The 15,882-nt window shown below is 40.7% G+C and overlaps 1 protein-coding gene across 1 annotated transcript; it reads left to right on the top strand.

Moving 5' to 3' along the window:
• Window positions 1-4,188: 4,188 nt before the first annotated feature.
• On the top strand, window positions 4,189-15,517 carry LOC118803905 (tenascin-like; the record flags this gene model as incomplete). Its single annotated transcript, XM_036564439.1, has 4 exons — window positions 4,189-4,319; window positions 10,564-11,127; window positions 13,310-14,587; window positions 15,402-15,517. Coding segments are annotated over exons 2-4 (1,788 nt in total), but the record flags the coding sequence as incomplete, so codon positions are not given.
• Between the last annotated feature and the right edge of the window lie 365 nt (window positions 15,518-15,882).

Here is a 15,882-nt window from a genome sequence, read left to right on the forward strand (position 1 = left end):
TTTTAAAAAAATGCATGAAGTTCGAGTTTTACATTAGGTTTACATCGTGCCTTCCTTATAGGTTTCTTGGCTGGTTGTAAAGCAGAAATCTGATTACTGTCTGACTCATGTAGACCTGGAGTTTCCCCATTATCTGAATACCCAGGTGCATGTAAACGTGTTAATTGGATTACTGACAAAATCTGATTTCCTGCAGTTATCGGATTAAGTGCATGTAAACACACTGTTTTCTAAAAAAGGGTGATACAAATGTGTGTATAGAAGCTGCCACAGTGTGTGAATCTACCAATTGATTAATTGTGTATATTTGTTTTTTTAATGTAATTATTCCTTTAAATGTTCTAACATCCCTGCTGTGCGTGTGATTAACTGCTCTCATGTCTCTCAGGGTGTGTTCTGTGCTTCATCAGGCCAGACCATGTGGCTGCCATGACTGCATCATCCCATTAAGAACTGCAGTCTCTTCGACTACGCTTGGCTGAGGAGATATATCACTGAAAGAAACAAGGCAAGGGAAAGACCATCTGCTCAAAACCCCCTCCCTTCCCAAATGGCTTCATATCCCATGAACAGGTTGTTTCATTCTGTTACAGTAAAAGCTGTAATTGGTTCTGTCACTTGTCTGTATGTGTCTTTATTTACTCAGTTCCGTGGTAGGCATGAAAGAGACTGAAAAAAGAGGTAAAAGTCTGAGTCGAGTATCGAACCTCTAAAGTGAGAGTCCGAGGCCCAGTCCCATTTCTTATTTTTACCCCTAACCCTTGTTTTTGAGTGTCACCTTGCTCCTTAGAACTGAGTTACAGGGTAGTGGTTGTAATCTCCCCTCTGAAATGGGACCCTCAAATAAAAAGAGCATCACTTCATTAACAGCTACCAGCGCTGCTCTGTAGTCGACCCTGCCAGTCTGCAGTGACAGCAGAGGAGGGTAAAGTTCAGCTCCTCACTGCTGGGCTTTAGTTACATTTAGGACAACATATATCTTAAAAGAGGGGGACAATTATTTATTATCACCCACCCCTAATTCTTCCGTGTTATATAGCAGAAGTCAGTTTTTTTCGACAGCTTCTCTTTTGAATTTTCCCGTTCCGCCTTAAATGAAGCAGCAGTTACATTCTGGTGCTTCAGGCGTCAGAACTGCAGGACTATTTAAGGTGGAACGGGAAATTTAGCTAGCTAGCTACTGAGACGTTAGCATACTACTACTGATTTTTTATGCTTGTTAGGGAGAAAAGGGAACATAATACATTGAAACAACATTAAACTAAAATAATAAGATGGTTATTGTAATTTTTAACTCACATTTCTCACATTTGTGGGTTTCTTTGGTTCTTTTTTTTCTCATAACACTCCTTGGAGTGTCTGAAAAACCTCTGTTTGGAGGGTAGCCCTAACATTTCACCCTACCCCTCTATCTCAACAAGAATTGGGACACCCTACACCTAGATGTGAACAGGCAAAACGGAGGGCTAAGGGCTCAATGGTAGGGCAGAGGGGTGAAATGGGATTGGGCCCAAGTCTCTGAGGAGAGTCTGAGTCAAGAGTCCAACTCAAGTATCGAATCTCTGAGGTGAGAGTCCTGAGTCTAAGAGGTGAGTCCAAGTCTCTGAGGTGAGTCCAGGTCAAGAGTCCGAGTTTTGTCTCGAGTTTGAGGTGCGAGTCTAAGTTAAGTCTTGAGTCTCTGAGGTGAGAGTCTGAGTAGAGTCACAGGTCTCTGAGTTGTGAGTTCGTGTCTAGTCTTGAGTCGCGAGTCTATGAGGTTCAAGTCCAAGTCAAGTCTCAAGTCTCTGAGGTGCAAGTCCAAGTCGAGCCATGAGTCTCTGGGGTGAGAGACTGAGCCTAGTCTCAAGTCTCTGTGGTGCAAGTCTAAGTTGAGTTTCAAGTCTCTGAGGTGAGTCCGAGTTGACTCCCATATCTCTGTGTTGCGAGTTTAAGTCGAGTGTCTAGTCTCTGAGGTGTGAATTCGAGTCAAGTCTCAAATCTCTGAGGTGACATAAAACAAAGGCATTCTCTGGTCACTGCATTTGTGGAGATGTTTTTGGATTCAACTCTTGGTTTATCGTAGACGTTTGCCTGCTAGCCCATGAATCCAGATGAGTAGCAAATTTCTATAGAGAGGGAAAAATGCTGTTTGCTGCTGGCTACTCAGACTAGTCTGAACAAGCTCGGAAGAACAAGAGGAGGACGAGAAGGTCCTCCAGAGAGGTTATGCCAGATAAGTTTGTTTGGGACAAAAGGACACATGCCATTCTTCCATTCCACTGAGACATCAGCCAGTTGCATTCTCAGGGACCTGTGGGTGGTATATGTCACAGCTGGGATCAAAGCCAAAATCCTGACGTCTGACTGCTGCCATGCTAAACAAAAAGAATGCTGATAGAAGTGCAACAGGCACAGTGTCGCTGCTACACACTTACACATCGGTGTCACTGCTAGGTCGAGAGTCCACCGCTGACTCTGTGTCAAGTCCTTTCACCTGACCTCATACCAGCTTCAGTTTTAGTGTCCTCTCTTCTTTTCTTTCTTTCTACTCCAGTGCCTGTCACCAATTCACACCCAGCCCCACCAGTCCAGCCTCCAGAGATGGTCTTGTCGTCAGAGATTCTGACCTTGTTTAAAACTCCTCATAAACTTTGTCATTCTCTTTGTTTCTACTCTCTGGTGTTTTCATGTATACTTCTTCTGTTTATTTAACGTCTGATTATGGATCCACCACATGTTGTCTGGCTGTTTTCTGACCTCTGTCTTGGAATTTGTTGTGATGGCATTCTGAAGCAAAAAGACTTGCAATTATAAGCACATTTGTCTCCCTTCAACTCATTAAATCCCATATAGTTTATATCTTACACACATACAGATCAATATAAGTAGTTTCCATAGCTGAAATAATAATAAAAAAAAAATCAGGCCAGAAACTATTAAAATGGTAACATTTCTTGATTGAGTGGTTTAGTATAATAGCTTGCTTTGCTATTGGTGTGTTAAAACATCGATAATAATGAAATAGCTGTCAGAAGAGAAAAATAAAATTAATACAGATGATTAGATGTTTGATTTAGCTGCGAAATCACATTTGAAATGTGTTAATGTTGATTAAAGTCTTGAAATGTAGCATTCAGTAACTAAATTACAAAATATTTCTGTTATTCTTAATTATTCTGTAACTGCTATGAAACATGTATGTAACACTGAAGTACAGTGCAACTAATATTTAAAGGGGGTTCCAATGATTATTTAAAAAATTCTGCATAATTCAGTGTGTGAGATGTAATCAGAGTGAGTCAGGGTGGTTTGGTGTGAAATGGTTCAGATGTCTTTACAGTGGTGGTGATAGGAACCAGGGGTCGCCATGACTACAACACAAATATAGACATTTTATTTACTATCCAGAGCCACCAGTGAACCTACACGAGCCTTCTGAGTTTATATGGAATATTGATGATGGAAAATAGTGATAAATTTGGAATAATAGGTTTTCTTTTGGGCCTATTTTGTCTTACAACACCCTGCATGTATCTTTCCACTGTGAATGTTTTTAAAAAACATACTTTACACCCAAACTCTTTAGATGTCTTGCTCCTAATACTACTACTGTGAACAATTCTTACTCAAATTGATGGAGTTCCCCTTTAAGCTATGCAATTAGGAGACTGAGGAACTGAAATGTGGATCCACAAATGGGCCCTGAGGGTTAATCATGTGTCGAATAATAATAAAGCGATTGTTTATGACCATAGCTCATGGACAGGACAGTCTGTCTGAGAGTTCACTATAAAATAATCAAAAACTCGTGTCCATGTGTGCACAAGTGGGCCAAAGCTGTGCAGAGGTACATGTGAAACATAAAAACCCAGTCAACTGGGTGAGGAATAGCCAGAGATGGAGATGCTCAGAAGTCTCTTGCTACCATCAAAGACACAAACACGCACTGTCCCGGACAAGGATCAGTTCAAAGATGTTGAAGATGCAGCCCCCGTCATTCAAAACATCAAAAAAATCAGATGTTTTCCATTGAAAGCGCACCGCCCAGCGGAGACCCGTAAAGCTCACAGAAGTACATCAGAGAGAAAGTGAGGGAGAGGAGAGGAGGAGAGAGAGGGGGGAGGAAAATTCTTGAAGTATGAGAAAATTTTACAGCTCCCCTCCCTCCTTCACTCTTTCTCTTTCTTTTCTCCCCCTCCTTCCCTCCCTCTCTCCCTCCCTCTTAGCCAGTCAATCAGTGCTTTCTAAGATCAGAGATAGACCAGGAGAGGAAGAGAGAGAAGGCCTTAAGTGACCGACTGAGAGCTGACCTAGAGCATCAAAGTACCAAGACTCTTCAGGTAAGACTTTGGGACTGACATGCTGCTGTTAGATCACTGTTCTCCTTACCCGAGTTATTTTTATTGTCCTTACCTGTGTTTTGTAATAATATTCAACTAACTAACCCTCTGTGGTCACCCATGGTATATACTGTTGAATGCAAAAGTTTGCACCCTTGGTCAAATTACTTTTTCAATTTCTAAGTGCAAATAAGTGAACACATCCTCTACAGGGAACACACTTCTGCACATTTACTGCACAATTACTGTTTATTTACTGAATTTAACATATTGAAAAACACAAAATATAAACTGTGGCCATGCAAACGTTGTGGCAAATCGTTTTATTTCTTTACAATATGTTAAACTCAGCAAAAAATGGAATTGTGCACTATTGTGTGCCAAAAAATGCCATCAAGTTTGAAAATCAACAAAACTTTGGAATTTAATTTTATTAAATTTAATAGGGGGTATTCTTTTGCACACAACTGCATTCCCCTAAAACTCTTTTCTTACATTTTATATGAATTATTTCTCACCCATTCCTCACTGAAACTAATAGAGAAATTCTGCAGAAAGTGCAGATTCTAAACTTGTAAAAGTGAAGATTCAATCCACACCATATTTATGTTTGTAAGCAGGAGATATTTTTATGACTTATATTTGATGAAAAGCAATTGTTGTGTGTGGTCTTGTTTTGCATCCTTTGCATCATTGCCATGTTTTTCATTTACATTAAAAGAAGGAAAAATTGTTATAAGTGCAAAGTTAAACTTGATACAGAATTCAAATCAAATGTAAATTTAACTCATGATCCAGTAGCGCTGCAGGTTTGCAGGATTTTCATTACTGCTGCATGTGCTGTTTTTGACTTATGATCAGATATTGAACTGTGTGGCTCTGCACAGGGCAAAAGGCTGAAAGCAGATTTGCTATTAAGAACTATGCAGTATACATATTAATTTATTACTGCAGAGGCAGAAACTCATGCTGAGAAAATGGATAGAAAAGAGATGAAACATCCAAGATCCTCAGTATTTTCTGAACAGTTCAATTAAACTTAACAATTACCGAACTGTACATTTTATTTTTATTTCTTTTTTTATACAAACATACCCATAACCTCCCTCTTGCAATGTTTAAATCCTTTAAAAACGTAAAAAAAAATAAAGTACGAATGAGAGATCTCAATGCAGAGCTATTTATTTTCTCAAAAATGTATCCAAAATATGTCTAGCATACTTCCAGAGATTGCTGGGAATGTGAGAAACGTGGTTTTATTTACACAATTAAGGTCTCAAATATCCAAGCCAGTGAGTTATACTCACGTTATAGATGAGTATAATGAGCGTCTGGACCTGCTGGCGGCTCCTGACCAGTTAAAACCGACCTCATTCGGAACCAATTTGTGTGTAATGATACAAATGAACCTTTTTCCTTGTGCACTCTGAAGAGTTCTCTCTCTGTGTATGAATCACTGTAGTGACAGCAAACAACCAAGGTAGCAACCAGCATTCTTCATTTTCCATCCTTCCTCCTTGTCTCTTGCTGCATCTGTCTCTGCTGCTGGTCATGGCTGTAATTCTCAGAGAGAGGGAGACAGACTGCTAGTGTGAAGCTATAAAGCCGGGAGCGCAGAGATGCAGAGTAAATGGACACAGACTAACAGATATATGAGTGTCTGGGGGGGTGCGTGTATATATATGCAGGAACTGACTCTCTGTGTGTGCTGAATTGGTGAAGTGATTTCTTCAACAGCACGACTCCAGTTTTTTTTCCAGAACTCTGTAAATGGAATAACCTGTTGCTGTTCCAAGTGATTCCCCTCCGTCTTCCCTCTCTCTCCTTTGCTACCATTTCTGTCCCTTGTATATATTTCTTAATTCACGTCTTCCTTCTCCTCCTTCACATCACATTTTAGTGAGGGAAACATTACATTATAAACACGTTGTTTTCTTTTATCCATCATTGAATAGCAGCAGGTTGCAGAGTAAAGTTGCATTGGCTACATCTGTTTTCTGCATTTGTGCTATAACTCTTTAGCAGGGAAAAGGCAGCCTGGGTATCTGCAGTGTCTACTGCCTGGCATTTTTAATGCATGTTTAAACACTGGGAGGAAATTTGGTTGGGTTATAATATTTGCTTTACCAGGTTTTATTTGGCATGCAGACACTGGAGGTACAGAGCAAGTGCTGTGTTGTGTTGTAGGACAGAGCAGTCCCTGTGTTGTGTTCTAGGATAGAGATGTGGGCGTAAAGTGTTTTCCGATATAGCGGCCCCTGAACTGTGCTGTGCTGTAGACTTGACAAGTCGAACTTCTAATAGTCCGTAAGCTGTACTGTGGGACTGAGCATTCCCTGTGCTGTGTTAAGGGACAGAGTGGTCAAAGAGCTGTGTTGTATAGAGCAGTCTCTGGGATTTGTTTTAGGATAGAAGGGTCAAAGAGCTGTGTTGTATAGAGCCATAACTGTGATGCGTTTTAGGATAGAGTGGCCCCAGAGCTGTGTTGTATAGGGCAGTCATGGAGCTGTGTTTAAGGATAGAGTGGTCCCAGAGCTGTGTTGTATAGAGCAGTCACTGAGCTGTGTTTGAGGATAGAGGGGTCAAAGACCTGTGTTGTATAGAGCATTCAGTGTGCTGTGTTTTAGTATGGCATGGTCGAAGATCTGTGCTGTATAAAGCAGTCACTGGGCTTTTTTTTAAGATACAGTGGTCCCAGAGCTGTGCTGTATAGAGCAGTCACTGTGCTGTGCTGTAGGAAGAAGCACTAAAGAGCTGTGTTATCTATTGAGTGGTCGCTTTGTTGTGATAGAGCAAATGTGGATGTTCCAGTGTAAGTTAGAACAGTCACTGTGTTGTACTGAAGGACACAGCAGTCATTGTGCTGCATTTTATAATACGTTGGTGTCTGTGATGTATAGTAGGATAGAGCTATAGAAGAGATAGAACTTGGAAGGATGGAGTGGTTACTGTTATGTTGTAGAAGAGAGCAGTCTCTGTTTTGTCACCGTCACTGTGTTGCAGAAGAGAGTGGCTGCTGTGTTGTGTCATAGGTCATAGCAGTCATTGTGATGTGTTAAAAGTGGGAGACGGCTCTACCTAATAAGTGGCATAAGCAGCTGCTTAGGGCCCCAAAAAAACTTTAGGTAATTATCGTGTTACCATTATGTTGCCAAGATGCTGTAATGGTGGGATAAAGTGACTGGTTAATCACATCTCCAGAAACAAGAGAAGATAAAAGTCATATTATGGTAGTTTTCTATGGTAGTTCACCAAATCTTTTCCATGTTAAACATAAACAAAATTAGACTGAAAATAAATAAACATGCCACGACAGTATTCAGTCTAACAGACACCAATAGGCAACGTCTAATAGGTTACTAACATTGATCATTTAAAACCATAGCTTGAGGCCTCTGAACAAAACTTATCTCCCTTTTATTTTTAATGGTTTACAATGTGTAGGCCTGAGGGATTGGCTAGTAGTCACTGTGTTGTAGGATAAACTAGTTGCTGTGTTATATTTTATGATAGAGCAGTCACTGTGTTGTGGTGTAGGATATAGTGATCACTGTGTTGTAGGGTAAATTAGTTGCTGTGTTATATTTTATGATAGAGAGGTGTGTTGTAGGATAGAGTGGTCACTGTGTTGTGCTATAGGAAAGTGCAGTCCTTGTGTTGTGTTGCAGAATAGAGTGATCATTGTCCTGCAGGACAGAATGCTCCACCTAACGTCCGTGCAGGTCCCCCATGTGTTTGATGTTTTTTACAGCACAAAACTCCACATGGCTAACAGAACCTGCACAGATCTACTGCAGGGGTCAGTGGCAGGGTGAAAGGTCACAGAACTCACATATGCACATATGCTAAGCACAGAGAGGCATGGGACCAACATAATTTTTTACACTGCATTTATTAATTACATGCACATTCAACAGCTTCCCCTTGGTTTAGTAAAAAAGCAGATGGTATTAAACAGTACATGACTCAAATATTACTTTTAAAATAGCCTTTGAAATATGAGTTATTCACTCTTAGAGCTTGTTGTGCTGCTGTCACCAGTGAGGGGACCTCATGTGTCCAGGAGAAAGCCCATATAAGGTGTGGGTGCCATTTACTGAAATAGAGTGTCCTGTTTCATGCTGTTCTGATGAGCGTATACAGCAGACATTCTCCAAATGATTATGATCCATGTGTTGTTCCTAAGTGCAGTTTCAGTATTTCAGGGCAGAACTCCAAAGGCCAAAGGATCTCACTGCAGGAACACTGTTCCTGGATCAGCTACTCTGAGATGTCTGGTGAATACAAGCCTTTTTCAGTCCTTTGGTGGCTTTAAAATATCAAGTAGATTAATGAGTATAAGTAAAAATATTTATATGCATACATTAAGGCAGGGTAAGTCTAAATCATGAAAGCATCCATTTACCAATGAAAAATCTCTTTGAGTTCCTCTTAGTGTGTGGAAATGTACTGAAGCCAAGATGTGAAGGAAAGATCAACATATCACACTACAGACATAATATAATACATTGAAGTATATCCACCATACCATCTCAGTAAAATTATGGAGTTACAACTAAATTTTGGAAGGAGGTCTTTGCCTGAAGTTCCTTCTTCCTATTTAACTTACTTATAATATATCAATATTTAAATGCCTACATTAGGCCAGTCTAAATCATGAAAGCATCCATTTACTAATGAAAAATCTCTTTGACCTTTTGTCCTAAACTCAGTGTTCTTCTTAGTGTGTGAAAATGGACTGAAGCCAAGTTGTTAAGGAAAGATCAACATCTTGCATGATGGACATAGTGTAATTTTTAGAAGTATATCCACAATGCCCTCTTATTCAAATTATGAAGTTATAAAATAGCTACATTTTGAAAGGAAGTCCATGCCTGAAGCTCCTCTTTATTCCTATTTAACTCACTTACAATAGCCTTCTCTACTGTCCATCTCCTGTAACTCCTGTTTTCACACCCTATCTTGGTTCCTCAGTCCTATATGTGTTTATCATGCCTTAGCTTAAAAGAGAAGCTGCCTAGAGCTCCAGCCTCAGAGATCTCAGTCATATAATCTCTTCTCATACTACAAGCATATGTTTAAAGTGTGGACCCCACGCAAATATATTTAATAGACACTCTCATCCAGAGCAACAATGTTAATAATGCCACTGTGCTTGACTGTAGACTTCAAGCCTAAACTGTATGTTCACATTAAGGGGCAACAAGTCGCTAATATTGCCTCAAAATTTTCTCTTGTGGGCATGTGTGAGGTCACTCATGTTATCATGTACACTGTCCAACTTCTGACAAGAATATGTAAGAAAACTATGTATGTATCATCATTTTGTTTAAAATATGAACTGTGGTTTGCAGTTACAAGTTTACGAGTTTCTCTTTCCCTTTTTACTTGATTCTTTTGAGAACATAATGAAATGCCAGTAGGAACAAAAATTTCACACAGTAGAAGATGGGGACCTCAGACCCACGACTGGTCAGAGACATTTGTTGGAGCCAGTTATTTAGATGGTCACTTCAACATAACATAGTTTTCTCTCCTTGACGCAGGGTTAGGGCACGGTTCTCAATCCCATGCACTGTACATGTTTGTATGTTCCCAACTCAGCTAGACCAGTGGTTCTCAATTCTGGTCCTAGGCAGGTTAAGTCTCTATCACGGAAGCTGCTTTGGATAGCTTAGTTCAGTTTTGAGTTAAACCAGACCAACTGTTCCAGGTAAATACAAAAATGTGCACAGGAATGGTATTCCAACAGAAACTCTGGGCTAGATTATTGATTATCAAGCCCTTCATGAGCTCATAAAAGTAGCATGGAGAATAAATATTTAATGTGTATAGTGATCCCAAGACTGGGCTTGAGATGGTGGGTGATGCTAAGAGTTTAATGAGCTGCAGCATGTGCAGCTTTGTACAAAATAAACCAAACAACCATTCCTAGGCAGCACTAAGTAGAAGGAAAGATTGTCCTGTGTGTTTAGCCACTGCAATGTCACTGGGGTATTCATGTGGTGCACAGATCAGTGATGCTTTATCTTGCATTATACTGGCTGCCTTTGTGGCTCATTTCCACTAGCTTTTACCATAAAGTGAAGAACACTGAAACTCACCCAAGCAGGAAAATCACAAGTGGTGAATTAACACCAGTAGTGGATACTGTGAGTCTAGTTTAAACACTGGGGATTTACAGAGCATATGTCATAATGTAATAATAAGCTAAACTATAACAATGTTTCTTTTTTTTTTTTAGGCTATGATGTGGCTTTAAGAGGAGAGGGGGATCAGGTAGTAGATCTACCGAGCACAGAAGAGTGAAGAGCAATAAAACAGAACAGTGAAGAGTAGTCAATTTGGGAATAAAGTTTCACAGACAAATCCAAACCCCTGCCTCCTGGAGTCTTGAGGCAATCACAATAAAAAATGCCCTTTTTCTTCCACCTCATTCTCTTCCTTCTCCCAAGCCCCGCCCTTTTAACCCATGATGCCGCTCTTCTCTCAGTGTCTCAACGTATCACCAGGGACACCAAACCCCAGCCAATTAAAGTGATGATTTCTGAGCCATGCCTGCAGGGCAGTGAACCCTGTGACCCCAGCGAGGCTAAAGGGAAGGAGGTCGAGCTGGAGCCTGGGGCTCCCCTGGTTCTGACTCACCGGATCCACCTGATGCAGGGCTCTGGGGTGGGCTGTGGTGGCTGCAAAGCTGATTTTGCCGTGCTTCGGGCACGCATCGAGAGGCTTGAGAGGGAGGTGTCTGAGCTGAGGGAGAAGTGTGGTGGGCCAGAGGGGGGCTGCTGCACCTCCCAGCAGAGTAAAGGTAGGCCAGCAGGGAGATGTCATTCAGTGTCAAAAAAACAAATCTATTTGAGATTAATCAACAACAAACAGTTTAAAAGAGGCTAATTCATGGGGTATAAGTTCCTATTTCTTGTTAGTTATATTAGCCACGTAGCTCCAGTGCAAAACTAAGGAAACACACTTTAACCACTAAATTAAGTACATTTAAGGTTTCACCAAAGTATTCATTTTTTAAACCCTGTATAAAAAAAGGAATTCCATTGATTTTTTCAAAATGTCAGCATAATTCAGTGTTTGAGATGTAAGCAAAGTCATTCAGAGCAGTTTGGTGTGAAACCACCAGTGAACCTACACAAGTCTTCTGAGTTTATATGGAATGTTGAGTTTTTGAGGGTGGGACTAGAACACATGTATCCCTCCACCATGAATAGATTAAAATAAATTGATTACAGTACATTTCAGGCCAGAACTTTATCACAATACTATTGTAAATCAGTGTCTCAGTCACCAGGCAGTGAATTCATAACTATTTAATGTAGTTACTTTCTGTGAGGGAGCTTTTAGAGGTGGTTGTCTAATTCCTATCACAACCACTGTAAACTGTTCTGACTCTGGAACAGAGCATTTCACACCAAACTACTCTGAATGACTCAACCATTTAATTCTAATAATAATCTACAATTATGCAGAAATATTTAAAAGTTCTCTCTGTGTATGAATCACTGTAGTGACAGCAAACAACCAAGGTAGCAACCAGCATTCTTCATTTTCCATCCTTCCTCCTTGTCTCTTGCTGCATCTGTCTCTGCTGCTGGTTCCCCTTTAAAAAATACCTCACTAGCAGTCAAACGCACATTAACCGAGCCAAACCATGATCACATTAGAAGTTTGGCAGCATATGCACTGATGTCAGTTATCCACTCTTAAATCAGGTCCCTTCCTAATGCTTCAACTTTATGAATGCAGAAGACAAACACACAAGCATGCCATTATCTTCTGCATATAGTGCCAATATATATTTAACATACACTGTTTAAATAAATAGTCTCACAATAGTTGTTTACTTTTTGTGTCTTAACCTTACACCATATAATGTTCTACATTTTTAGGACATTGTTATTTCTATTTCTGTATTTTTGGTTTGAACATTTCTTTAAATAAATACATTTGTGTCACCCAATCTGCAATTCAGCAAAAGAAGGTAACTAAAAAGTAACAAAAGGCTTCTTGACTGCAGTGCTGCCATGATGAACCTCATACGGTTAAAGCAGTAAAGATTATTCACTGTGCTTATAAAAGAACATTAAATATTTAGGGTTTTAAAATGTGAAACACATTTTTACTTGACATGTCATGCAGAGTGTTTCCCCTAAGCAGCAAACAAACATGTGGCCAGAGGCTTTTGGTTACATGAGAAAAGGACAGATAATCATTTATTGAGCAACCCATAAGCGGACCTCTTTCAAAACTTTATCATAGAGATGTGTCCTTCCTGATAGTAATTTCATTCATTTTATCTAAATCTGCTCAGGTTTAGTAGTACTAGTGTTACCAGTGCAATGTGGTTTTCAGTTCAGTTCAGCGTTTATTGTGATATGTTTTATATGCATCATTTGTTTAGCATTTATTAGTCTGAAAAGCTAAGGGATAAACTTGTCCTTAAACCTTATGGCTTTAGTCTGGATGCTACAACAGTGATGAGAACATAAAACAGTCTAAGCATCCCATTTATAGTTTGTGGGAGGCGTGTAAATGGGAAGCGAGTGTGTGATTCTGGTTTTACGGGTCCAGAGTGCTCAGCTTGGACCTGTCCTGGAAATTGCACCAACAGCATTTCCCCACTGCTCATTCCAAAACAGGACCAGACTCAAACAGGAACCAAAGGAACTTACAGTTCCTGTTCTAGTTCATTTTCCACCTGCTTGAGAGACAGCTGGAACCATCACAATAACTGTTTCCTGTGTAAAATCAGGCAAAGATTGAGTATTTTGGCTACTTAGCTTACTATAGCTTAACACTAGCTGTGCTGACAGATGATAATATAGTGTGCATTTCTGATGGTATATCTTCTAGATCAGCAGAAATGAAAAACAGTGAATTGTTTGACTGCCAATCACAAGTTCAGAAGCAAAAACTGTCCAATCCTCATCTTGCATCCTGAATAGATACAGTCCATATTTGGTGGTTTACTTTCCCTCTAGGAGCAGGCTGCACCACCGGGCGTCCGCCAACAGATGAGTGTCCGGACGACTGCAGTGACCAGGGCCGTTGCGTGGATGGGAAGTGTGAATGTTTCCCAGGTTTCAGTGGGCCGGACTGCAGTGAGTCCAACTGCCCTGGCAACTGCAACAACAAGGGAAAGTGTGTGAACGGTCAGTGTGTGTGTGACCCTGGTTTCACTGGTCCAGACTGTTCCCAGGCCGCATGTCCCAATAACTGCAACAACCGCGGCCGCTGTGTTAATGGTCAGTGTGTGTGTGACCCTGGCTTCACTGGTCCGGCGTGCTCTGCTAAAGCTTGTCCCAAAAACTGCAGCAACCGTGGGAGGTGTGTAAACGGGAAGTGTGTGTGTGAATCCGGCTTCACTGGTCTGGATTGTTCTGAAAGGTCCTGCCCGAGGAACTGCAACAAGAAAGGCAGATGTGTGAATGGTCAGTGTGTCTGTGACGCTGGGTTTTCCGGTCCAGACTGCTCCGTCAAGACGTGTCCGGCAAACTGTAATGAGCAGGGAAGGTGCGTGAATGGAAAATGCGTCTGTGAATCGGGATTTGCTGGTCCGGACTGTTCCGAGAAGACCTGCCCTGGAAACTGCAACAATAAAGGCAGGTGTGTCAACGGTCAGTGTGTTTGTGATGAAGGATTCTCTGGTCTGGACTGCTCCATTAAAACATGCCCAGCCAACTGCAACAATAAAGGCAGGTGTGTCAACGGTCAGTGTATTTGTGATGAAGGATTCTCTGGTCTGGACTGCTCTATTAAAACATGTCCAGCCAACTGCAACAATAAAGGCAGGTGCATCAATGGACAGTGTGTTTGTGATGAAGGATTCTCTGGTCCGGACTGCTCCATTAAAACATGTCCAGCCAATTGCAACAATCGCGGAAAGTGTGTGAACGGCAAGTGTGTGTGTGACTCAGGTTTTGCTGGTCCGGACTGTTCTACCAAATCCTGCCCCAACGACTGCAGTGACCGAGGCCAGTGTGTGGACGGCCAGTGTGTTTGTGAGGAAGGTTTCACTGGCCCAGACTGTTCCACTAAGTCCTGTCCTAACAACTGCAGCAACAAAGGCAGATGTGTGAATGGCAAGTGTGTATGTGACATGGGATTCACTGGACAGGACTGCTCTACCAAGTCCTGCCCCAACAACTGCAGCAACCGTGGCCGGTGCGTAAAGGGCAGGTGTGTGTGTCAGCGCGGATTCGCCTTGCCAGACTGCAGCGAGTGCACGGATAGGTTCATGGGGCCTGACTGTGCAATGGGTGAGTTGTCCAGAACTCTCATTAAACCCCTTTATTTTAAAAGATCAATATTCTACATTTTCCTTGTAATTAGTTTTTTCCCCATTTAAATTTGTGATGTACAATCATAATTAATTTTTACATGACCATTTTTCAACCCCTCTTCATCCCTCAGAATTAAACAGGCAGTTTTTATTACTGTGCTTTTAAGACATATGTTATATGATATATGTAAATTATCGCTGTTCTGATTGGCTGACTCTGTTCAAAAGTGACATGAGGCCCAAGCTATGACGGTTATGGGTCTGACAGATTGATAGTCAAAAAAAAAAAAATTAAGAAGAAAAAGAGTTTGAGTCCATATGAATTTCTGATATTCATGTTGTAGCATCACTACGAACGCATTTTGTTTTGACTGTGAAAAACGCAGTCATTGAAATTTCCAAATTCCGTTTTTAATTCTAATTAATACTTTCCAGCTCGGAAATGGTCAGTATTACATATGAGCAACTCCTCTATAGATTGTCTTTAGTCATTCTGATGAGATAGTACGTTATTGCAAAGGGCATAAATCTGGCGCTGGCCTTCGAATATTTAAATTTATTTTGAGACCCTCTTGCTCAGGAGTTGGTGAACGGATGTTTGGCAGTCTCATCCATCTCAATTTCGCAGTTAATGAAAGGAAATGAAGTATAAATCTCATATTTTTTTGTTGTACCCCCACATCATGCCCTAGTTTTAGAATAGTGGCGTTACAGCAAAATCAACCACTGAAGGCATATTTCGGTATAGATTGAAACACTGATTAGGATATTCTCTCTCTCTCTCGATTTAGCAATGGCTGGTGTTTCCCGTCTTAGTACAAGGGACATCACTGAGTCTTCAGTCACTCTGTTCTGGACTCCACCTACTGTGCAGTACGATACTTACCACATCACCTTCACCAGTAAGGTAATCATAAGACCCTTTACATTGTGTTGAAATTTTATGATAAATGAAGCAATATAAATGGTCCACAATTGCTTGGAGAAAATCTTTTTTACATTAAACTCTATTACAAGTTAAGACTGTTTTTCATTCTCCCGTAAGTTCCCATTTTGGAGATGTGAGGTTTTTGTTCTGATAGTGATGATAGGAATTCAAACTGGGGTGGGCGAAACATCATATCATGATACCATTCTAGAGTAAAAAAGATCTTTCAGGGATTACATTTTTCCTTGTGTGACACATACGATTATGCTGGAGTTGTTGCTACCAGTTGAGATATTAAACAGATCTGGGCATGAATTAGAAAATATAATTATTTTTAGGACTGA

Source organism: Colossoma macropomum, unplaced genomic scaffold (assembly GCF_904425465.1).
Source record: "Colossoma macropomum unplaced genomic scaffold, Colossoma_macropomum, whole genome shotgun sequence".
In the NCBI taxonomy this organism is placed as follows: Eukaryota; Metazoa; Chordata; class Actinopteri; order Characiformes; family Serrasalmidae; genus Colossoma; species Colossoma macropomum.